At 36.8% G+C, this 20,709-nt stretch overlaps 9 protein-coding genes across 9 annotated transcripts; 4 read left to right on the top strand and 5 right to left on the bottom strand.

Annotated features, from left to right (window-relative positions):
* Nucleotides 1-81: 81 nt before the first annotated feature.
* C9374_013305 (uncharacterized protein) lies at nucleotides 82-1,146 on the top strand (the record flags this gene model as incomplete). The annotated part of the gene is made up of 1 exon (XM_044689167.1): nucleotides 82-1,146. The coding sequence occupies one exon, from the start codon at nucleotides 82-84 to the stop codon at nucleotides 1,144-1,146; it is 1,065 nt and encodes a 354-aa protein (XP_044553714.1).
* Nucleotides 1,147-1,290: 144 nt separating this feature from the next.
* Nucleotides 1,291-2,691, bottom strand: C9374_013304 (uncharacterized protein; the record flags this gene model as incomplete). Its single annotated transcript, XM_044689166.1, has 1 exon — nucleotides 1,291-2,691. The coding sequence occupies one exon, from the start codon at nucleotides 2,689-2,691 to the stop codon at nucleotides 1,291-1,293; it is 1,401 nt and encodes a 466-aa protein (XP_044553713.1).
* A 1,461-nt stretch (nucleotides 2,692-4,152) lies between these two features.
* C9374_013303 (uncharacterized protein) lies at nucleotides 4,153-8,157 on the bottom strand (the record flags this gene model as incomplete). The annotated part of the gene is made up of 3 exons (XM_044689165.1): nucleotides 4,153-5,050; nucleotides 5,101-7,782; nucleotides 7,853-8,157. 3 exons carry the CDS (start codon nucleotides 8,155-8,157, stop codon nucleotides 4,153-4,155), a joined length of 3,885 nt encoding a protein of 1,294 aa, XP_044553712.1.
* A 328-nt stretch (nucleotides 8,158-8,485) lies between these two features.
* C9374_013302 (uncharacterized protein) lies at nucleotides 8,486-10,800 on the top strand (the record flags this gene model as incomplete). The annotated part of the gene is made up of 9 exons (XM_044689164.1): nucleotides 8,486-8,654; nucleotides 8,757-8,769; nucleotides 8,826-9,076; nucleotides 9,203-9,399; nucleotides 9,548-9,691; nucleotides 9,784-9,923; nucleotides 9,997-10,177; nucleotides 10,291-10,352; nucleotides 10,428-10,800. The coding sequence occupies 9 exons, from the start codon at nucleotides 8,486-8,488 to the stop codon at nucleotides 10,798-10,800; spliced, it is 1,530 nt and encodes a 509-aa protein (XP_044553711.1).
* Nucleotides 10,801-10,907: 107 nt separating this feature from the next.
* Nucleotides 10,908-12,293, bottom strand: C9374_013301 (uncharacterized protein; the record flags this gene model as incomplete). Its single annotated transcript, XM_044689163.1, has 1 exon — nucleotides 10,908-12,293. One exon carries the CDS (start codon nucleotides 12,291-12,293, stop codon nucleotides 10,908-10,910), a length of 1,386 nt encoding a protein of 461 aa, XP_044553710.1.
* A 123-nt stretch (nucleotides 12,294-12,416) lies between these two features.
* On the top strand, nucleotides 12,417-13,564 carry C9374_013300 (uncharacterized protein; the record flags this gene model as incomplete). Its single annotated transcript, XM_044689162.1, has 3 exons — nucleotides 12,417-12,563; nucleotides 12,626-12,748; nucleotides 12,827-13,564. 3 exons carry the CDS (start codon nucleotides 12,417-12,419, stop codon nucleotides 13,562-13,564), a joined length of 1,008 nt encoding a protein of 335 aa, XP_044553709.1.
* A 32-nt stretch (nucleotides 13,565-13,596) lies between these two features.
* Nucleotides 13,597-14,391, bottom strand: C9374_013299 (uncharacterized protein; the record flags this gene model as incomplete). The annotated part of the gene is made up of 1 exon (XM_044689161.1): nucleotides 13,597-14,391. One exon carries the CDS (start codon nucleotides 14,389-14,391, stop codon nucleotides 13,597-13,599), a length of 795 nt encoding a protein of 264 aa, XP_044553708.1.
* Nucleotides 14,392-14,696: 305 nt separating this feature from the next.
* C9374_013298 (Peroxin 6 (Pex6), putative) lies at nucleotides 14,697-17,965 on the top strand (the record flags this gene model as incomplete). Its single annotated transcript, XM_044689160.1, has 2 exons — nucleotides 14,697-17,172; nucleotides 17,238-17,965. The coding sequence occupies 2 exons, from the start codon at nucleotides 14,697-14,699 to the stop codon at nucleotides 17,963-17,965; spliced, it is 3,204 nt and encodes a 1,067-aa protein (XP_044553707.1).
* A 21-nt stretch (nucleotides 17,966-17,986) lies between these two features.
* On the bottom strand, nucleotides 17,987-20,632 carry C9374_013297 (uncharacterized protein; the record flags this gene model as incomplete). Its single annotated transcript, XM_044689157.1, has 1 exon — nucleotides 17,987-20,632. One exon carries the CDS (start codon nucleotides 20,630-20,632, stop codon nucleotides 17,987-17,989), a length of 2,646 nt encoding a protein of 881 aa, XP_044553706.1.
* Nucleotides 20,633-20,709: the final 77 nt, after the last annotated feature.

Below are 20,709 nucleotides of genomic sequence, written 5' to 3'. Positions count from 1 at the left end.
TATTATTGCAAAAGAAATTTTCATGGCAGCAATTGGGAAAAAAGAAATGGCTTTTCAATCGGGAATTCATCTGTTCCAAAAATGCTGCAAGACGATAAGGAATTTGTGTTGGAAATTGTGCGACAGAATGGAATGGCTCTATCATGCGTGGATAAATTTCGAGACGATATAGAAGTTGTGTTAACTGCTGTCAAACAAAATGGTACTGCATTGCAATATGTTACATATGACAGCTCAAGAAATTCGAATTGGTACAAACCAATTGCATTGGAAGCAATCAAACAAAATAAGAAGGCACTTCAATGGGTTCCCAAAGATTTACTTCAAAATCATGATTTCATGTTACAAGTTCTCAAATTAATATTTCCAGAAGAGTTTGAAACCTCATGCTCTATTGATTATTCAAAGAAAGAAATCATGATGAATATTATTCAAGAATTTGGACTTTTACTTGAATTTGTCTCGAGTGAACTCAAAAGTGATCGCGATATTGTTTTACGTGCCGTTAGAACTAATGGTTGTTCATTAACATTTGCATCCAATGACTTGAAGAATGACATAGAAATTGCATTACTTGCTGTTCAACAAGATGGTTGGGCATTACAATATATCTCTTCAGATTTGAAGAGAAACAAACAAGTTGTGATGGCTGCTGTATCTCAAAATGGAAATGCTCTTCGATTCGCAGCAGACGAGTTGAAGAATGATCGAGAAGTGGTATTGACTGCAGTAACTCAAGCAGGATATTCATTGTGTTATGCTTCAAAGGCGATGAAGAAAGACAGACAAGTTGTCTTGACAGCTGTAAAACAAAGTTTTATAGCCATTTATTTTGCAGACGATAAATTGAAAAAAGACGAAGAAATTGTGTTGGAAGCTATCAAGCAAGATCTCACTTTTATACATAATGCCTCAAAGATATTATTGAGAGACAAATCATTCTTGTTGAAGGCAGCAAAGTTTGGAGGTGACACACTTCTGAATTACATACCCAAAGAAATTACAGATGATCATGAATTTATGGTAAAACTTAAAGAAGAAACCAACAGTTGTGTATTTGTTTCCGAGTACAGTGATGAAGAATATCAAGAAAGAATGGAAAACTGTTATTACGGAGTCTATTTGGGTAACATAAGGAATCATTAAGGTGTAGGTGAGTTTATAAGTTGTACGATTTTCGTTCTTTGGAAAATGTATTGGTCAACAACCAAATCTGTGGGAGCGCGAAAAATCACAACAAACAAATTAAAGATTGATTGCAAGCTTTAACGAATTCTTTATTAATAAAATTTATTGTTGTTCGAGAGAGCTAAGTAATGTTTTGATGGAAGGGAGAGGGGTTTGTTGGTTTTGATGAGGTTCTAGTGTCATGCAAGAAGGTATGAGGCTGCTTGGACACAACGTTTCTGGGTAGTGCGAAGGAGAATTCCAAAATGTCGCAATCCGAGTTGGGCGAGAGGCTGAATGGTGTGAAAGTGAGTGACTCATGTAAACTTCATTAGAATGACCTTGTCCTCGATTGAGCATGGCAATACGAGAATGCGGGAAGTTGAATGCTTCTTGTGAATAAGTGAAAGGAGGCAATGCTGGACTAGAGTCAGGATGATGTTGGGTAGTGAGTGTTGTTGTTATTGCATGGTGTGGTTGAGTCGAAGCGCCATGAGTTTCTGTATGTTTCAAAGCTGGAGCATGTTGTTGCTGTGTGTGAACAACATTCGACGAAGAGTAGCAACTGGTCATTTCAAAGTAGTGTGAATTCACACATGCTTCTTGTGCTAAAGGAGGTGCATAAATTTGAGTTGGTAATGGGCAGTCGTGAACATGGTGATGGATGAAGTCAACGTTGTTGTTGTGGTTGCCTTGTTGTTCTTGCTTTCTAATGGACGTAGAAGTCTCTTGAGAATGTGATGGCGATGGTTCTTGTTCATGTTTGTAAACCATACCTTGTTCAAGAAGCTTCTTGACCATGGTTGTGGTGGGGTTGGTTGAACCGGTGCGACGATTCTTCCTATTTTCACTACTGCAAGGAGAGCTCTTGACCACACAAAACTTGGCACTTCTATTTTCCTTATGATTGGGATTATAATTCATAATCTTGATATTCTTTCGCTTTCGTACGAGCGCTGTTTCATGATTCTTCTTTTTAATACCGCTGCTGCTGTGAAAAGGTTTTGAAAGGACACATGAAGAAGACGACGATGAAATGGTCTCTCTTGAAGGAAGAAGACTCGAAGAGGCAGCAATGCTATTACTGCTGTTCTCAACATGCTGGATGGTTGAAAAGACTCTTGGTGAAGATACTTCTTCATTGGATTCATCAGAACAGCACACGGTTGATGTGGCAGAAGTACAACTCGTATTCGTCGTTATGGTCGCATCAGATGCCGACAAATGTTCGTCTTGTTCATTCTTTGATGACCATTTACGAGGTCGGCCTCTCTTTCTCTCTGGACACTCACAACATTGTTCAGGACAACCTCTCCGCACGCATCTAGAACATGGTCTTTGTCTATCACAAGCTTTATGAGCAAGTCTACATGAAAGACATGCCTTATTGTTGAGAGACATGGCAATGGAATGAAATGAACTGTTTGGAAGGTGGTTCAATGAGGTGTTTGGTTGTTGTTGTTGTTGTTGTTGTGGACACCATGAAGGGGACGTAACTTGTGTTTGTTGGTGTGGTTGATACATGTTTGGTGATGATGATGATGGTGTGTTGTGCAAATCCAAATTGAGAAATTTCTAAATCCTGCAAATGTGTTGTGTGAAATGTGGAATAATGACCGAGATAATGTTATTGTCTTCTTGGTAGGAATTGGAGTCAAGAGAGGTAACAATTCAATCCTGGGGAAAATGGGATGAGAACAATGTGTAGTAGAGAGAGTTCAGACTTTCTTTTGAAAATGCTTTCCTCCTCACTCCACAACAATTCTCAACTTCGGCTCTTTTCTCAAGTCTCGAAGAAACTCTTCTCAAAATTTCATATCAAAAACGGAAACTTTTTTCATTAACAACATCTGAAACGGTAAGCGTGAATTTGGAAATGGTGCAGCTTTGCGTGCTTGGACGGTCGTGAAATTCTTTGACTTTGAGGTTGCCTCTTCTGACATGGAAGATTAATTGGTGGAGGAAGGTACTGCAGTAGAGGCAATTCTTGTTCCTTCATAGGAGAAAAGGAAACAAATGTTTATGTCGGAATTCAGATTTGCTATAAACTCTTTTGAACAACAGTATCCTTGGCCGGAGAGTACAGTATTAAAGAAAGGCTCATCATGAAGAAGGAATGAAAATTGTATGGCAGCAAATAGACTTGCAATGAGAGCAACAATTTGAGAAAGAGATAAAGCGGCACAAAATTGAACAGAATCATCAAATTGGAATTTTTGGAAGAGTTAGCATGTGCTGATAACACTCTCACGTGTTAAATTTGCGATTGTTGCTTCTTTTCGGAATTCGTGAGTTGGCTCTTGACACATCCCATTCACATTTTTGAACAAGAATTTCTTTTTCATTCTAAAATGAAATATGAGAATGGAAATGTTTCACCTCTACTCGTGTGAGCACATTCATGAACAGTGAGACCACAGTGGATGTGAATGAATTAAATTACACTATCAATAATTCGAAATAATTTTGCTTGCCTTTTCAAAAGAAATTTAGTTATTGAAAAAAAATGCAGCAACAGACATCAAGCACATCCTCCGATCCTAAAATTGCTTTGGATAAAGTCGCACACAATGACAATGTTGTGTACAAGTGCAAGATTTTTATTTCTCTAGTATTTGGAATTGTTGCTGGAATTTTTGGATTAACCGGCTTATCTGGATTTTTATTTTATATTGTTGTGTCATTGGTAATTTCATCAATCCTGATTGGAATCTGCCTTCCGAGACCATATAGTGTTGAAAACGTGTTTCCAAATTGGACTAATATTATTTTGGGAGGTTTTACCCAAGGACTTTTAACTTATATTTTGTTTTGGACGATATCGTACGACATTGTTTATATTTTCTTTTAAAAGAAATGGTTTATTAAATTTTAATGTTTATTCTATTTAAAATTGAATTAAGAATAGTCACAAGATGAACATTTGAATAGTTATTACATGCATGTGGATTGTCTAGTTGATGGAAACTTTTCAAGACATGGATCTTAATATTCATCCTCACTGTCGTGGTAGGGATCTTCTATCTCGTCACTTGTTTGTCGTTCTGTCAATCTACGTTTCCAGTGAACCAATTGAATAGCAACATTGATTACATATTTGCTATAAATTTTACCGTTCTCTTCATAGGTGATTGGAGCATATAGCTCTTTGCCATAAACAGAGTTACCTGCACATGAGAGAGAATTGTAAGTTGAGCCTCCAATATAAATTGAATCTGAATCATAACTCTCGTTGGCGAACAAAAACCTAACTTTGACATATTCCAATTCATCTCTCAAAATTCCCTCGTTTTCGGAATTGATGTCAAAGCTTAGTAAGGCGAGAAATATTGAGCATTCGTCAGAGGTATCAGCCTTCGTAGACTTTGTTTCTCCTTTAGGATAAAAGCAAATACCCCATTTAAAACCAAACGCTTCAAATGGATCCGAGTAGCAGTCGTCTCCATTTTCAATAGCTCCTGAAGACAATACTGTCACTGTGTGGATCGATAAAGGATGTTGTGCCTTTTGATTGTTCAATATCCATGGTGGAAGCTTTGGATTCAACTCATTTGGAATTGCAAGCTTGATATCTATAATTTTCATGCAAACAACAAACTTGTAAATTTCATATTCTTCAGTTTTGCTGTAATACTTGACATCTCTCTTGTCAAAGAAATCACCATACGAAGATGAAGCCATTTTGTAGTTTTTGGTATAAACTAAATACGACCCAGGAGTGAAGTCATGATTGCACAGCATGTAGTGTAGTTTGATGTGGTCAAAGAGAAGCGATGTCTCTGATGTTGGTTTTGTAGATAGAAGGGTGAGGTAAAGCGAGCACTGTGCAACCTCATTTTCTTCGGGAGAATCGTTTGGTCCAAACTCAAGTGTCCATAAATATCTAAAAGAAAAGTATGAAATAACGACATTCCTTCAAAGTGTGTGACTTACCCAAATGCCTCAAATGCTTCAGATCTGTAGTGTTTGATTAGAACGTGAGAAGGATCCTTGGGAACCTTCACAGTGGCCACATAGGTAAAATGATCTTTGAATTGTGGAGGAATGAACTGTTTAACATTTTCAATAGAATCAATATTTCCAATTTGCATGTTTTCAGGTTGAAGAGAGGCAGCAAAGTTGTCGGTTGGATTCACCCTTTTTGCCATAGCATCCAACGATGTTAAAAACGCAGAATGGCTTCTAAACATTGGCACTTTCATAACATGATGTATGAGATCCAATGTTTTTCCAATATGTGAAAAATATTGAACAAAGCTATCCAAAGTCTGAATTATGTAAAAAGTAGGATAATTATCGAACAAATCAAAAGTGCCATCCAAACAAATATCTATGATTGTCGAAATTAGCTCATCCAATCCACCAGTGTGAGCCACTTCATCAAGTTTGAATATACCATCCATCACTAATTTATATTTCTTGAACCTCAATAAAATCTCGCACGCTTTCGCAAACTCTTGTCCAGTAACGAGAAATTCTAAACATTTGCTGATGCAGGCTAGTGTCTTTTCCTTTTCATCATTGGAGAAATTATGTTCATTTTCCAATAACTCATCAAGGCAATTAAGCACTCGAAGAGTGATGCCATCAATGTCTCCAATATTAATTCCATGCTGTAGAGTATCTAAATAGTTGTAGCACAAAAAGAATAGATTTGGTGCAGATAGATGATCTTTAACGAGGTAAGCTCTAATATAGCAGTGAGCTAAAAATAATTGTCTAGAGCTTGTTAAATCTTTCACCCTCTTCTCTAATCTATTGTAAACATCTACGAGATTTCCATGTAGCCAGTCCTCTTCACATAAATCGTTAAATTCTTGCAACACATCGGTTTCCTCGTTTTCAGTTTCGCTAAAGATGACCGTTATTTGAGGATTTTCTTGCTTGATAATAGAATAGTCAGAATTGGTAATGATATTTGGACAGTGTTTCAAAACTATTACTTCACAATTTGTGAACCGAGTTAAGTGATGCAGAGCATTGTTTGTTATCTGATCAACCTCTTCAAAGAAGATAGATCGTAGTTCATAATCATTCAAAGGAAGCATTTGCTCTACGAATTCATCACAAACCAATTTGCATTCAATAAAGTGGAGATCTCTCAATCTGGTCAGAGAGAGGAGATTTTCAACAAAGCCAGGTTCTAATCCTGTTATATGTGGGCATAGATCAAAGTATAGCTTCTTTAAACTTTCTGGAAAACGAATGTTCTTAAAGCTGTCAATCTTTTCAGAAATGTTGATACGAAGGCTGGTGAGCTTTTTAAATTCGCACAGAATCATTAAATCTTTGATTTTAACTTGGAATAAGCTCAATTTGGTAATATTTGTTCGAGGTATATATGGAATAAGGCCTCCAACCATAGTTGCTCCTGATACTTTCCGCAATGGTAATTCGAGCTTTCCTCCTTTTTGTTCGATAAGCTTTGCTTGAGTCTGGAACTCTCTGAAAATATTCTTGAGAGACCTTTCTGAACCCACAATATCGACTCGAAGCTTTATCAATTTAAGACACTTCTTCAAAAAAGAAAAATCAATGTTCACCATATCAGTAGCAGCGAGAGCCAGAGCTTCCAAAGAACTTCCGATGAGTGATGACAAAAAATCTTGGGAAATAGCAGAGTTAAGACCTTCTATAAATTCAATTCGGGCGAGTTTTGTCAAGCTGGAGGCCAAAGATCTGAGCAAACTCTTGCTTGTCATTTCCAATTTCATGTATGGCTTAAACAACAATGAGAGGCTTGTTAATGTGGTTAAGCTAGCTAATGTTGTGACAAGTGTGTCGATGATGCAATTCTCATTTCCTTGCATAATTAATTTAAGTGTTTCCAAAGATGGAAGTAATCCAAGGTTCTTTTGGCTTGCTACAATCTTAGTGTCTGCATTAAAAATCCAAACTAACGATAAGTACTTGAGATTTTTAAAGGAGTGTGACTTGAAGGTCGAATAAAACTTTCCTCTAAGATGAGTCTCATCATTTTCTTCATCTGTTATATCTATGATTTTAAACTTCTCCAGCTTTGGTAGCCCTTTCAAAAGAGCGCTGATATCCTTGTCTCGTAGATATTCATTGCTAACTGCAACGCTTGTTAAATTTGGGCATTGCTCAATAATACTATTGATATGCTCTGAAACTAATGGGTGGTGAATGGTAAGATGCGTAAGCGACTCGGGAAGCTCTATAGGCAAATGTTGAATTTCTTCCTCGTAATAATCAATTCTTTCAATGTCTCTCAACAATTGTAGCTCTTGCAAGTTCTTAAAGTGTTTAAAATGTGTAAAGAAAGGGAATTCGGTGTTATATAACCGTAATGTTCGAAGAGATTGTGTCAGCACGCTGTTCATCTTTCCCCATGAGCCCAAAAAAGAGCCAGATATATCTTCAACATCTGACAAGTCAAGAGTTTCAATTGGTGTTGTAATTCTTCCCAGATCTGTGAAACCGAAATCTGTTAACGCTAGAGTGGTGACTAAATTGTAATCCTCATAACGAATGTGTCTCAATTTCTTGAGATGAACCAAGAAGTGATCCACAATATTCGAAAATTTACCATTTGATGTTCCTACTCGAATCGCATAGGTTGTTTTGAAATTTCTGAAATAAAACCATACAAGCCTATTTCATCCAAACAAATATTAAATGTATGATTTGTTGCTCTAAATTTCAAAGTGTATTAAAAACTTACTTGGAAAGACTTTTAGTGATGAGCCTAACCTTTAGCAATTGATTGGTAGTAAGAAAGCAGAATAAATGATCAATCCAAACATCATTGGGTACACCCAAAAAGTGATCAATATTATGCAATAATTCCTCTTCGGGATCCTCATGATGGATCATTTGATGATCATTTAAATGCAAAGCTTCAAGTTTACTTTCCATGAAATTGGTAGAATTCAATCCACCATCATCGTCATCTGTCTGCGTTGTTGAATAATTGGCTTCATCAGATTGCTCCGAAGAAGAAGAAACCTGAGTGTGGTCAACCCTCATATGAAGATTCGTCTCTTGTTAATTTTTTAAAAAGAAGACCAATACAAACACACTCAGTGTTGTTGCTTGTTATTCGGACGGAACATGATAAAAACCCTCGTAACATGTAACCACTTGTTGTTTTGAATTTTCAATTTCTTGGCTTTGCTGATCACCGTTGCTTTTCAGTTTCTTATGGATGAAAATGGAAAGCAAAGTGTGAACGAAAGACAATTAAAATTCGGTTCACATTTTCACAGGCATCCAAACGTCAAAGAGTTCACAAAGCGAAAAAAAGAACACAGTTTCGCATACTCATTATCCTTCTTCTTCTTCTTTCCTCACCATCATGATGAGTTTTTCAACAATAATTCGCCATCATCGAAATGTCCTTGCGGTGCCACTTGTCACATCTCTGTTAATTCTATTTGCTCCGAATCTTGTCACGGCTCAAGCAACACTGACTTCAACAGATGTAGATATTGGTTGGACTCTTATTAACGGAGCTCTTGTGATGTGTAAGTAAATTCCTCACCTATGGGATGATGTATTTCAACTCTAAATTTATTAATTTGGCGTCTCATGTGGTGTCAATGTCATATCTTCACACCTCTCAACAGTTATGCAAGCTGGGTATGTAATTTTTTCATTACTCATCTCAACAATACCTTTATAACAACTTCATTCAGATTTGCCTTCTTGGAAGCTGGAAGTATTCGTTCTAAAAACGTTGCCAACATTTTACTAAAAATTGTCATGTCAGTTGCCATTTCAACTATGGCTTGGTTTTGTATTGGTTATGGTTTTGCCTATGGTGATAATCAATTAACAGACACTAGAAATGGATTCTTTGGAAATTCTTCATTTTTCTTATTGGGTGGAGATGAAGCTCAACATGTCTTTTTCTTCCAATGGGCCTTTGCTGCTGTAGCCAGTTCAAGTATGTTTTGGAATTTTTAACCAAAATATTTCACCTTATTTTCATAACATCAACATTGAACAATTTATTATCCTTATTTATATATTATGAATGAACACATAAAAATATGAATTTGACACGTGACAGTTGTGAGTGGAGCTGTAGCTGAAAGAATGAATTTATCTGCCTTCTTTATGTGTTCATTCATTATGACTGCATTCATTTATGCTCCAGTAGCTCATTGGATTTGGTCATCAGCAGGTTGGCTTTCTGGATTCAATAAGACCATGTTCAGAGTTGGAAATGTTGGAGTGACTGATTATGCTGGAGGAATTGTCGTTCACGTATGTATATTTTATGATGATTGATGTTTGTTTAAGAGTATGACTGAATGAATGGTATGAATGAATTATGATTTTGTTATTCACATAATTGATGAAAATGGCGGAATTGAATGACAAATGAACATAATAACACATTATGATCAACAAGTTGGTGGGTGGAGTTTGTGGACTTGTTGGATCCATCATGGTTGGTCCAAGAATTGGTCGATTTGTCAATGGAAGAGCTGTGAAAATTGTTGGACACAACAAGACACTTGTGTTATTGGGAGGTTTAATTTTATGGTTTGGTTGGGTATGTAGATCACAATCAAATGGATGGATGGATGGTTTTAATGGACTTGTATGATTCTTTCATGAACTCTACCAAAATAATAATACTAACAGTATGGTTTTAACAGCGGTTCGACACAAGCTCTTTCTGGAGGAATGTCAACCATTACTGGTTATGCCAGTGCTAATACAACCATTGCAGGTGCTGCTGGTGCCATGATGTGTATGTTGTGGAGTTGTCTCCAAAGTGGTCAGTAAGTAATAATTGTTGTTGTTTTTTGATATGAATATTCATATTTCTAATATTGTTCTAACATTTCATAAAAGATATGATTTGACTGAAAGTTTGAACGGTTGTTTGGCTGGTTGTGTCTCCATTACTCCAGTGTGTGCATTTGTAGAGGGATGGGCTGCAGTATTGATTGGAGCAAGTGGAGCCTTAGTCTATATTGCAAGTAATTGGCTTTTGGAAGCATTGAAAATTGATGATCCTGTTGCAGCTGTACCTGTAAGTAGTAATCGTTGATTCGAGTGTTGAAAATTTGTGTGTGGAATGAAATTTTAAAATCATCAACATGTTCATGTGAATGAAATTTTGAAAATCTTCAACAACATGTTCAGGTTCATGCGTTCTGTGGAGCTTGGGGATTGGTTACTGGTGGATTATTTGCTACTCAAAAACAGTATGTATATCGAATTCAAAGTATCATCTCAATTTTTTTTTCATGAATTTATGTCAAATTATTTCAAAACTACAGAATTGCTCTTTTCTATGGCTTAGATTCAACTATTGAAACTTATGGACTCTTCTACAGTTTGAACTGGGAATTGTTAGGTGTTAATTTATTGGGTATTACAATGGTCACGGTTTGGACTGCCTTCTCCTCTGTAATCATGTTCTTTTTAATTGACATTACCATTGGTTTGAGAGTGCCACCAGAAGACGAATTAATTGGATTAGATCAAAAATATGGTGGAACTGCCTATACTGGTGAAGATATTCACCAATACGGATTTGGAAACTCAGCTTCTGAGAATACCGCTGCAAGAACTGCTTTGAAGACTGCTAGAACTGTGAATTCACACCGAACACAACGTAGTGGTAGATCAGGTGCCTCACGAAGAATGTAAGAGTGTGAAAACATTTATTGAGAACCAAGCTTAAAAATGTTTCCGTAACAATATTATTGTGCATAAAACAAGTTTTTTTTAATGTGTATGTATTGTTGTACATGCAGCTAGTCATCCTCCATTTCATCCTTGAATGAAATTTTAGAGTCACACAATGATTGAGTGTTGGGTTTCCTTAAATTATCCACAAACTTTTTTTCATAACCTGAGGTTCCTCTGAAGTTGTTATACATGACTTCATGCCACAATCCTTTCATATCTAGCATGTCTTCAAAACACTGGCTACTTCCATTGGCACGACAAGCGCGAGCAATATTTGAAAGACCTCTCAAAACATCATTTTTCAATTTCTCGTCACAGATAGAATCGTTTAACAGCAGGTCACTCAATACCTCCAAACACATGTCTCCTTGTTCTATAATGTACAATATTTGATCAAAATTTCCACCATTAATTGCATTTAAAATAGCCCAAATTGCCTCTGATTTGGTGTGGGCGTGAGTGGTTGATGTTTCAATGTGCATTATCAATTTTGGAATAATAGTTGCATCAATCACAGCTTGTATTTGTTCCACGGATCCAGCTGTAATGTTTGAAACGGTCCAACAAGCTTCTTTTCGAATGTTATTCTTTGAATGTGACAGTAGTTGACACAAAATAGATAATGCATTGCAATTAATCACCGTTTGCGTGTATGAATCGTTTCCTGACACAATATTTCCAATTGTTCTCAAAGCAGGTAAAACCACGTTGGCCGAAGAGTGGCCCATCAATTCCACCAAGCGTCTTGTCACATTCGCCTGAAGCGCTCGTTCTATTCCCTCCTTTTCCGCAGTCATAAAAGAAAAAGCCCAACAAACTTCCACCAAAATTTCTTCGTCTGTACTAAACAGCAACTGAGCCAACACAGGAATCGAAGGTGAAATCAAATCAAAATCAGGAAAGGGTTTGCCACGAAACAAATTCGATACTGCCCAAGTGGCATTCCGTAAGATGGACACCTTTGGATTTTCTTCAATAATTTTCAAAAGTGGAGCCAAAATTCCTGCTCTCAGCACCACGTTCCTTGTAGCTGGTCCATCACCAGCAATATTTGCAAGAGCCCAAACAGCTTGATCTTTTACATCATCATTCGGACTTGAAAGTAATTGAATTAACATCGGGACAGCACCAAGTTGAATGAGCAATTGTGTGTGCTCCGAAGATCCTGATGCTATGCCTGTGATCACCCATGCTGATTCAAATTGTAGATGTGGTTCATCATCCTTCATGAGAAATTCAATGAATTTTGGAACGATTCCTAATTGAATGAAATGATCAACAATGGTGCCGTGTTCCCTTGTTTCAAGACTAACGAATTTTCGGAAGAAGCAGGTAGCAGAAAGACGTTTCAATGGGTCTGTGGTGTCCAGTAAGTTCTCTCGTTCTTGATAAGATTGTTGATATCGGAGAAGGATTGTTGGATCCTCAGTTGGGATGTGGTTGGATGCCATTTTTTTGGTTGTTGATTTTTCTTGCAAATTCTAGAACACCGCTCTTATTATGCCCTTTCAAGTCCAAAGCAAGAAATTCATCTTTTTAAATTTTGTACAAACAAAAAAAGAGGAGGTGTTGCTATGAATCAAAACAAATGTTTTACGATCAACGATCGATTAATCCTCACCGTGGAGAGTGCTTCTCATCTTGCCAGCTCGGATTTGAATGGTTATTCGGATCCTTTTGTGGACATTATCTTGAACAAGTATTTGGAGAGAAGAACAAAGGTATATTTTACATTGCAATATTAGGTATAATTCTTTATTATAATTTAAATCTATCTTGTAAGATTATTAAAAAGAATTTAAATCCAATTTGGAATGACACTTTTGTGTTTTATTATATGGTGAATGAAAAAGGACCTGTGACTTTAGATTTTGAAATATATGATTGGGATCGATTCACTCGTAACGTAGGTTTTTGTAAATTTCCAACTCGTTTTGTTACAACAATGCAAAACCATTGTATTTTTTTGTAATGGTGATGAAAGGATTTTCTTGGACGAGCCACTCTTGCGTTGAATCCAGAAACAACAGAGAGAGGGAAAAGTTATTCGGTGGAGCTTCCTTTGAAAGATGCAAAATCAGGGTCTCTCAAAATTCGATATAAGGTCGAATGTTATGAACCCAATAAGGTATTGTCTACGCCTGAAGTACCTTCTCTTTGGCCCGTGACAGATTTCAAGTTTGTTACAGACCAGCCTTTCTCTCAATTTTTCAGACCATGTATACCTAAGGAATTCGTTTTAGTGTCTGGAGACACATATCCTTGCAAGGAAGAATCATTCAATACAGTATTCATGAATCCTCAGAGTGGAGATGTCATCTCAATCACATACCACCATATGGGGCCTCATGTTTCGTTTGTGGAAGCTGAAAAGAAGTTAATGGATGAATATTTGAAGAGTTTGAAGGATGGAGCTTTAAAATCTCCCAATGGAATGTTTGAAATCATTTGTAGAGATGAAGATGTGACCCATAATTTTTCTAAATGCCCATTTACACAGGCATTCGAGAGTCGATGTTTAACGACCTCAGCAGGACAGCATGTGATATGTGTCTGCTTGACCTGTGGCTATGCTTGCCGAGTGTTGATCAATTATGTGTGGATTAGTCATGGTTTTATTCTACCTGAAAGCAAATATTCCACGTTACTACAAGTCGCAACAAGGTCTGAAGTTCAGGCAGATAGCTCAAATATCGAAGAGCCACCAACAATTTTACCTTAAATGCCATACCATTCAACAATGTTTAATATTAGTTAAATATGGTTATCATTGTTGGCCAACAAAGGTCTATTTTGCTTGGCATATTCATCGACAGGTTGGAATGGTTGAGAATAAATTGTTGAAACTGGTGGTTGTGTCACGACAGCAGTATTATTGGCAAAGACATTTCCTGTGGTACCGGTGGTTTGATAACCTTCCATTGGTGTGGCGACAATAAAGGTTTGTGGAGCATGGTTCACATAAACCTCAATACATGGCATGGTTAACAGGAACTTGTAACTGAATGTTTGATAATATCTGTTGTTGGTGGCCACTGCTATTTCATATCTCAATACATATTGAATACCTTGAGAAAAGTAAAAGTTTTGGTTCTCACTTTGCAAATAATCTGCAAGTTCCTTCTTGCACTCCTGATGAATTTGGGTGATCCGAGCCACTCTCTTAAAAGACCATACGACAACTCCAAGAACAATGAAAATAGAGGAAGATGGAAAAACGATCCATACCCACACACCTTGGTCCGGATAGTGAGCATAAGCTGTAAAGTAAATCAAGCATGCGAGACCCACACAGATCATAGATCCCAACATGATGGCGAGGAATGTCTTTAGGAATACCTTGGTATGATTATCATCAATCTTTTCCATGTGCTTCTTCATAATTTGGGAGCATGTTTGAACTGTGGAAAGATGCTTTTGAGGATTCACTCGATTCATTAAAACAATAGGGAACGTGGTATCAAATTCCTCTGATGTCGAATCAAAGGAAATGTTGTATCCAGAGGAAGCATTATTTACAGTTGAAGGGGGAACAGCACTATACAACATGGTAATATAATCTTGTGCAAATAGAATTATTAGCGAACAAAGGCTCTGCTTGAACACAGATCGCAATTTGGTGTTTGGGGAATTTTGTTTTGTTGATGAAAATTCTGAGCTTCATGTTATTTTTATTGTTGGGTGAATTGGAATGGAAGATGAATGGAACAATAACTCCACAACTGGAGAGTGAATCGAAGGTTGTTTATTTGGTAATTTCATCTGCAATGGAAACGGACCACAAGAATATGGGAACCATCTACGTAGACCAAACACACGTGGTTGTTATCCAGAGAACTCAAAGTGACAAAAAAATGAAAGCAAGCCTTCATCTTGTTCAATCTTCACGGGCTATTGTTGCTCAACACCAATTTTTGGATCAGGAATTATTAAATGTTAGCTCATCCTCGGGAACAAGAAATATGTTGGATGTCCTAAATGGAGTCAAGCATGGAGGAAAGGAGATTTTTTTGATGGTGAATGAATCATTCGTCGTGCAAGGATTGGTATCGGAACGAGTTTATAAATTATTATCAAATGATAGCCGTTTATCAAATTCAGAAATTAATTTTGCAGTACAAGAGGAATTTATTAGAAATTTTATGAAGGATAAATTGAGTTTCCGGTTTCCAGTGTCTATAGAAATTAGAATGGTTGAAAAGTCATCAATACCTATTCTCGAACAAGTGATTGTACAACCACTTACATCGGAAAATGTGAACGCTTCATTTATTCGAGAGTGGATTGAGGAGAATGAATTTGATTTTCCATCACTTGTTAAAAAACAGGTATCAACTTTGTCCACAAGATTCCATATTTTCTCTATCACTGATGACATTAACATTGATTTTCAAATTGTAGACACAAAATTGCAACGTCAAGGTATTATTGACAGCGAACGTACAAAATTTATCATCCTCACTGAGCCTGGTGTGGCACTTCACCGAAAACTTCACACATTATCAGGGCTACAAGACATAATGCTAGACAATATTGATGACTCTTTCGATGATATTCTTACCTCAGATTTTATTTGTAACAAAACTGAAAAGTCTGTAGAAATTGAACAAGTTCATCATGTCACAACAAACATTTTATTAAGTATTTTGAAAAATCATTCACCAAATTACGATGTCAATTCTAAAGAAGATCCTCACTCCATGCTTCTAGTTAGTGCTAATTATTTTGCAAAATTGAATTGTATGGACAAAATATGGGGAAGGGTTAACTCCTCACATTCGGTTCTCATAACACTTGTTCATGGAGAAGATTTACCCTATGAAGGGGCAATCATGACCAACGCGTTATATTTTAATCTTGGAAGACCCAACAAGATACAACTTACTTCAAATATTGATGCACCAAAGACTGCTTCAAAGGTTATTCTAACACCAGTTCAAAGTCCAAATCATTTTGGAACCACACTCATTTCTGGTACAGAAGAGGAACAACGAATTGAACAACGGCTTTTTGAAAAACAACTTGATATTTATTTTTCATCAAAATCAAGAGTGTTACGAAAGCATGAGATCATTATGGTAAATAATCCTACCATCTCATTTATCAAATCTGACGACTCGATGCAAGTTCAAGTGCTTGCACAATTAGAAACAGTCAAGAGAATTGATCCCTTGCATGCAGACTATACCTGCTATAGAGTGGATAGCGTAGAAGTTGACACTGAGGAATGCAATGATTCAGTGTTTGTATCTCCTTCCGAAACAACTCTAATAACAAATGCCCAACCATTGAGAGGTTATATTCCTGCAGAAATACCATTAACAGATTACTATGAATTGAATGTTACAAAACAACTTTCGCGATTCATTGAACCAATCATTTCTATTTACAAGCAATTCCCTCAAGGCAATTCAGCACAAAAGAGTCTAGTACAACAGCATTTTCTATTGTATGGAGAGGAGGGATCCGGTAAAACCATTGCCGTTCATTCTGTTTGTGCCAAGTATGGATTTCATTTACTTGAAATTAATGCATTCGAAATTATTAACGAATCTGACTCGATAACAGCTCAAAATCTCTCGCAATGTTTCACTCTTGCAAGACAATGCACTCCATGTATTCTCTATGTGAAACACTTTGAAGCGTTTGATCAGCTAAGTAATAGCAGTAGTGGAGGTGGAGCTAGTGTGAAGCAACATTCAAAAATTAGAATTGTCAAGTGCCTGAAACAATGCCTCAAGCCCAAGAATAATTCTTTTCCATTGATTTTCATTCCTAGTGTTTCCTCATTGGACTTATTGAGTCCTGTTTTTAAGAATTTATTCCTTACTAAAATTGAGGCAAGGAAAAACTTGAACGAAGAAGCAAGAGAACAATTCATCCAAAAAGCAGCAAACATGTCACAAGGCAGTATTTGCAACATTGATATTTCTGCATCTCAGATTGTCAAGCTCACCAGCGGATGCTCCATTTATGATCTCAACAAAATTATTCAAATTTCCAAATCACAAGCAATTACTGAATCCATGAACACTCAAAACGAGCTCCGAAAAGACAATGGAAACTCTTCATCTCATCCTCACGTATATTTATCCACTCTTTCACACAAGCACATTGTTCAAGGAGGACTTAAATGGCATAAAAAGTATGCTGCCTCCGTAAGTGGCAGTAATGTCAGCAGTACGACCAATGTGTCCATTCCCACCGTGAATTGGCAAGATATTGGTGGTTTAGAACATGCTAAACAAGAAATTTTGGACATCATTCAATCACCAATTCAATCTCATAATTTGAAATCAAGAAGTGGTGTGTTGTTATATGGACCTCCTGGTAAGTATTGTTTTTGATGTGGATTGTGAAATATTATTGGAATATTATTGACACAATTTAAAAAGGCTGTGGTAAAACTTTACTTGCAAAGGCTGTAGCGACGGAATGTCAACTGAATTTTATGAGCGTGAAAGGCCCCGAGTTGATTAATATGTATGTCGGAGAAAGTGAACGAAACGTGAGACTCGTTTTTGAAAAAGCTCGACAATGTAAGCCATGCGTGATTTTCTTTGATGAATTAGATGCCTTGGCTCCCAACAGAGGAGCGAGTGGTGACTCTGGAGGTGTGATGGATCGAGTTGTTTCTCAGTTACTTGCTGAGTTGGATGATATTGGTAGCGCCGATGGAGACGAAGAAAGTGACACATCCAATAAGGGAGTGTTTGTCATTGGTGCAACAAACAGACCTGACCTGATTGATCCTGCATTATTAAGGCCTGGTAGATTCGAACGTTTGGTTTATCTTGGCGTTTCAAAATCTCGTGAGGAACAGCTCAAAGTATTGAAAGCTCTCACCAGAAAATTTAGTCTGAAAGATAATGTTGACTTTGAAAAGTTGTTGGAGCAAAGTGGATTCAATCTAACAGGAGCTGATTTTTATGCAATTTGTACAGACGCCTTTATGAACGCTGTCAGTAGAGCTACATCTCAGGGCGATATTTCACAAAAGCAGTCACACCAGATCGTTGTATGTCATGAAGATTTCGAAAAAGCGTTCAAGAACATTACACCATCTGTTTCTGTAGCGGATTTGGAGAGATATGAGTCATTGCAAGGAACATTTAAAAAATAATTATCTGTTGTTGGAACTGATTTACAAATTTCTAGACCCCTTTTTCAAATTGGAATTTTCATCCTCCAATTTGGATATTTTCAATACAAAATTCTTACATTGCTCAAGAAGCTTTTCTGTTTTTTGCTGCTCCTCCCTGTACAATTCTTCCCATTTGCTAGAAGAAGCATATCCTGCAACTTTGGCGATCAAAGTTCTGTTGGCATAAAGTAATTTCTTGTTTTCGATTGATAGTTTAGTATTTTCCTCCAGTAGGGAAGTGTTGTTACCATCAAAATTGCTGAAATGTGAGTTGGCGAGGAGAGTTTGATATTTTTCTTTCCACAAACTAATTTCTTTTTCTAGTTGTGCAGATTTTTCTTTCAACTGCATACAATCTTCCTTATACACAGTATCTCTTAAGTCTGCCTCAGCTTTCAACGTCCTTATTTGTCGACTGAGATTTGAGAATAGCTTTTGGATTTGAGAAAGATCATTCATGTCCACGGTTTTCTCAGTTAGAGATGTTTGAGAAGCAAGCTCATCTTGTAGAAGTCTTATTTTTTTCTCTTTTTCTTCCAAGGTTTCAGTCAACTTTAGGTTCTGTAAAGACAATTCCTGGCGCTCTTGGGCAAAACTTTGTCGTTCCACTTCAAAATGAACTAACATATTTTGTAGGTCCGTGTTACATGCTTGCAGTTGCTCTTTTGACTTTTCCTCAGCTTCTTTTGATTGGGAAAGCGAAATGGACAAAAGGACGATCTTATTTTCCAGATCTGTATTTCTTTGCTCGATAGAACGAACAACGTTCAGCTGTTGCTCTAGTTCTTCCTGTAACGTTGAAATTTTGTGACTTTGCTCTTTGGTCTTGCATTTCAATTCCTCAGTAGCTCTTTGAAACTGCTCGTTTTTCTGTTGTACCTCCTGCTCAATCTTCTCCAATTCTTCTTTATGAATCTGCTTCAATCGTTCGTAATCTCTTTCTCTTTCCTTTTGACCAAATTGAATATCAACCAATTCCTTTGCCTGTTTCTCCAATTCGATTTTAGCTTGTTCCAGCTGTATTACAAGCCGGCTATTCTCTTCAGCCAAGCGGTCTTTTTCTTGGTTAGTTGCATGAGCCTTGTTTTTAATAGCTTCAACCATCTCTAAAGCTTCCTTTGTAATTGGAGCATTCATTGTGGTATTTAGTCGCAGTTGTTCCAATTTAGTATCAAGCGTAGTTATTTTTTGATCTCTCTCAATAATGAAAGCTTTCAACTGACTGATTTCATCTTCTCTTTCTTCGAGCGTTCTTGATAAATTGGAGATCTGTTCTCGTGTGGGTGCTTCATCGAGTAAACTTTGGGTTTTTTCTCGTTTTTCTTTCTCCTCCTGTAAAATCTTTTGGAGTTTCATTTCTGTGGCAGATTGGGCTTCCAATTGCTTCCTTAACTCAGTAAGCGTTCTTTCACATTGTTGGTACTGTTCTTTGCTTGCATCAATCTCGGTCCTATATGATACAATTTCTAATTTACATTTTGACAGCTCTTCTTGAAGAGCTTCTATTTTACAATTTCTTTCCTGTACATTTGTTAGATGTAGCCTGTCTTGTTTATCCATTTCTTGAGATGTTAGATCTGTATTTACACTTTTAGATGTCAAAACTTTCTTTCCTTGCTCAATCGATTTGTGCAAATCAGATATTTGGTTGAGTAAATCGTTCTCTGTTTTTCTTGCCTTCTTATTTACAATTTCAAGTTTCGTCGTTTGTTTCTTAAGTTCTACCTCTAACTTTGCTTTTAGGTCTGTCACTTCTCTAAGATAAGTTAATAGTCCAAAAAATAATTTCTTGTGTATTGCGTATTTCGCAAAATACTCTTTCTCTTGGGCAGTAAATTTTTCGGTGGCCTTTTTCAAATCATGCTCAAAATTCTTTTGACAAGTTTGAACTGAAACGGCATATTCTTTTTCACATTTCTGCCTTATTCCATCAATATGTGTATGATAATGTGTCAAAATATCCTTTAAGTCTTCGTAAAACTTGTTGGTCTCATGTTCGATTTTTGATTTCAGATCGTCACGCTCTTTAGAGTAGTTCTCAACCTTCTGTGCAAGCTCCTCTATTTTGTCTTTATACTTTTTTGAAAGTGCATCTTGATACCTTTTTTGCATTGAAGAGTATTTGAAGTTAAAGTCCTCAATAAAAGCCGCAATTTGTTCCATCTTTTCCTTGTCCATTTTTTCATACTCCATCTGTAATCTTTGTGTACTTTCCTTGAACTCTTGTTTGGCTTTGGAAAACTGCTGCATCAAATCCTCAACTTGGGCATTAGCGTATTCCATTTTAACGTAAACATCATTGTCAATTTTTACGATTTGTTTGGAATCGTCCAGAGTGATCGAAATATCATTTGTTTTGTTGATGGTAGTAAGCAATGTGTTCAGCTCTTCGTTCTTTTGGAACGTTGGTAGCGACGGTGCCAGTGTCTTTTTTCGTCTTCTCTCAAAATCTTTCTTTGGACTGTTCGGAGGACTTAGTAAATCAGTATTAAGGGCAGCAGAAACCTGAGTTTTGATTGGCAAGGGAGTAGTACTGTTACTAGATGAACTTGATCCATCACCACCATGGGACATCAAGGCTTCTAGAATATTAATTTTCGGTTTGGAAGGACTATCATATCCTGCATTTCTCATAGATGTCATCATATCTGCTGATTCCGATCAAATGATGAAGCTACCACTAATTGATGATCCATTCACCAAGCAGAACTGCCAACCGTTGA

This window comes from Naegleria lovaniensis (genome assembly GCF_003324165.1).
Source record: "Naegleria lovaniensis strain ATCC 30569 chromosome Unknown tig006, whole genome shotgun sequence".
NCBI lineage: Eukaryota > Heterolobosea > Eutetramitea > Acrasida > Naegleriidae > Naegleria > Naegleria lovaniensis.
The sequence above is the reverse complement of the archived record's forward strand: the minus strand, read 5'-3'. Positions and strand labels throughout refer to the sequence as shown.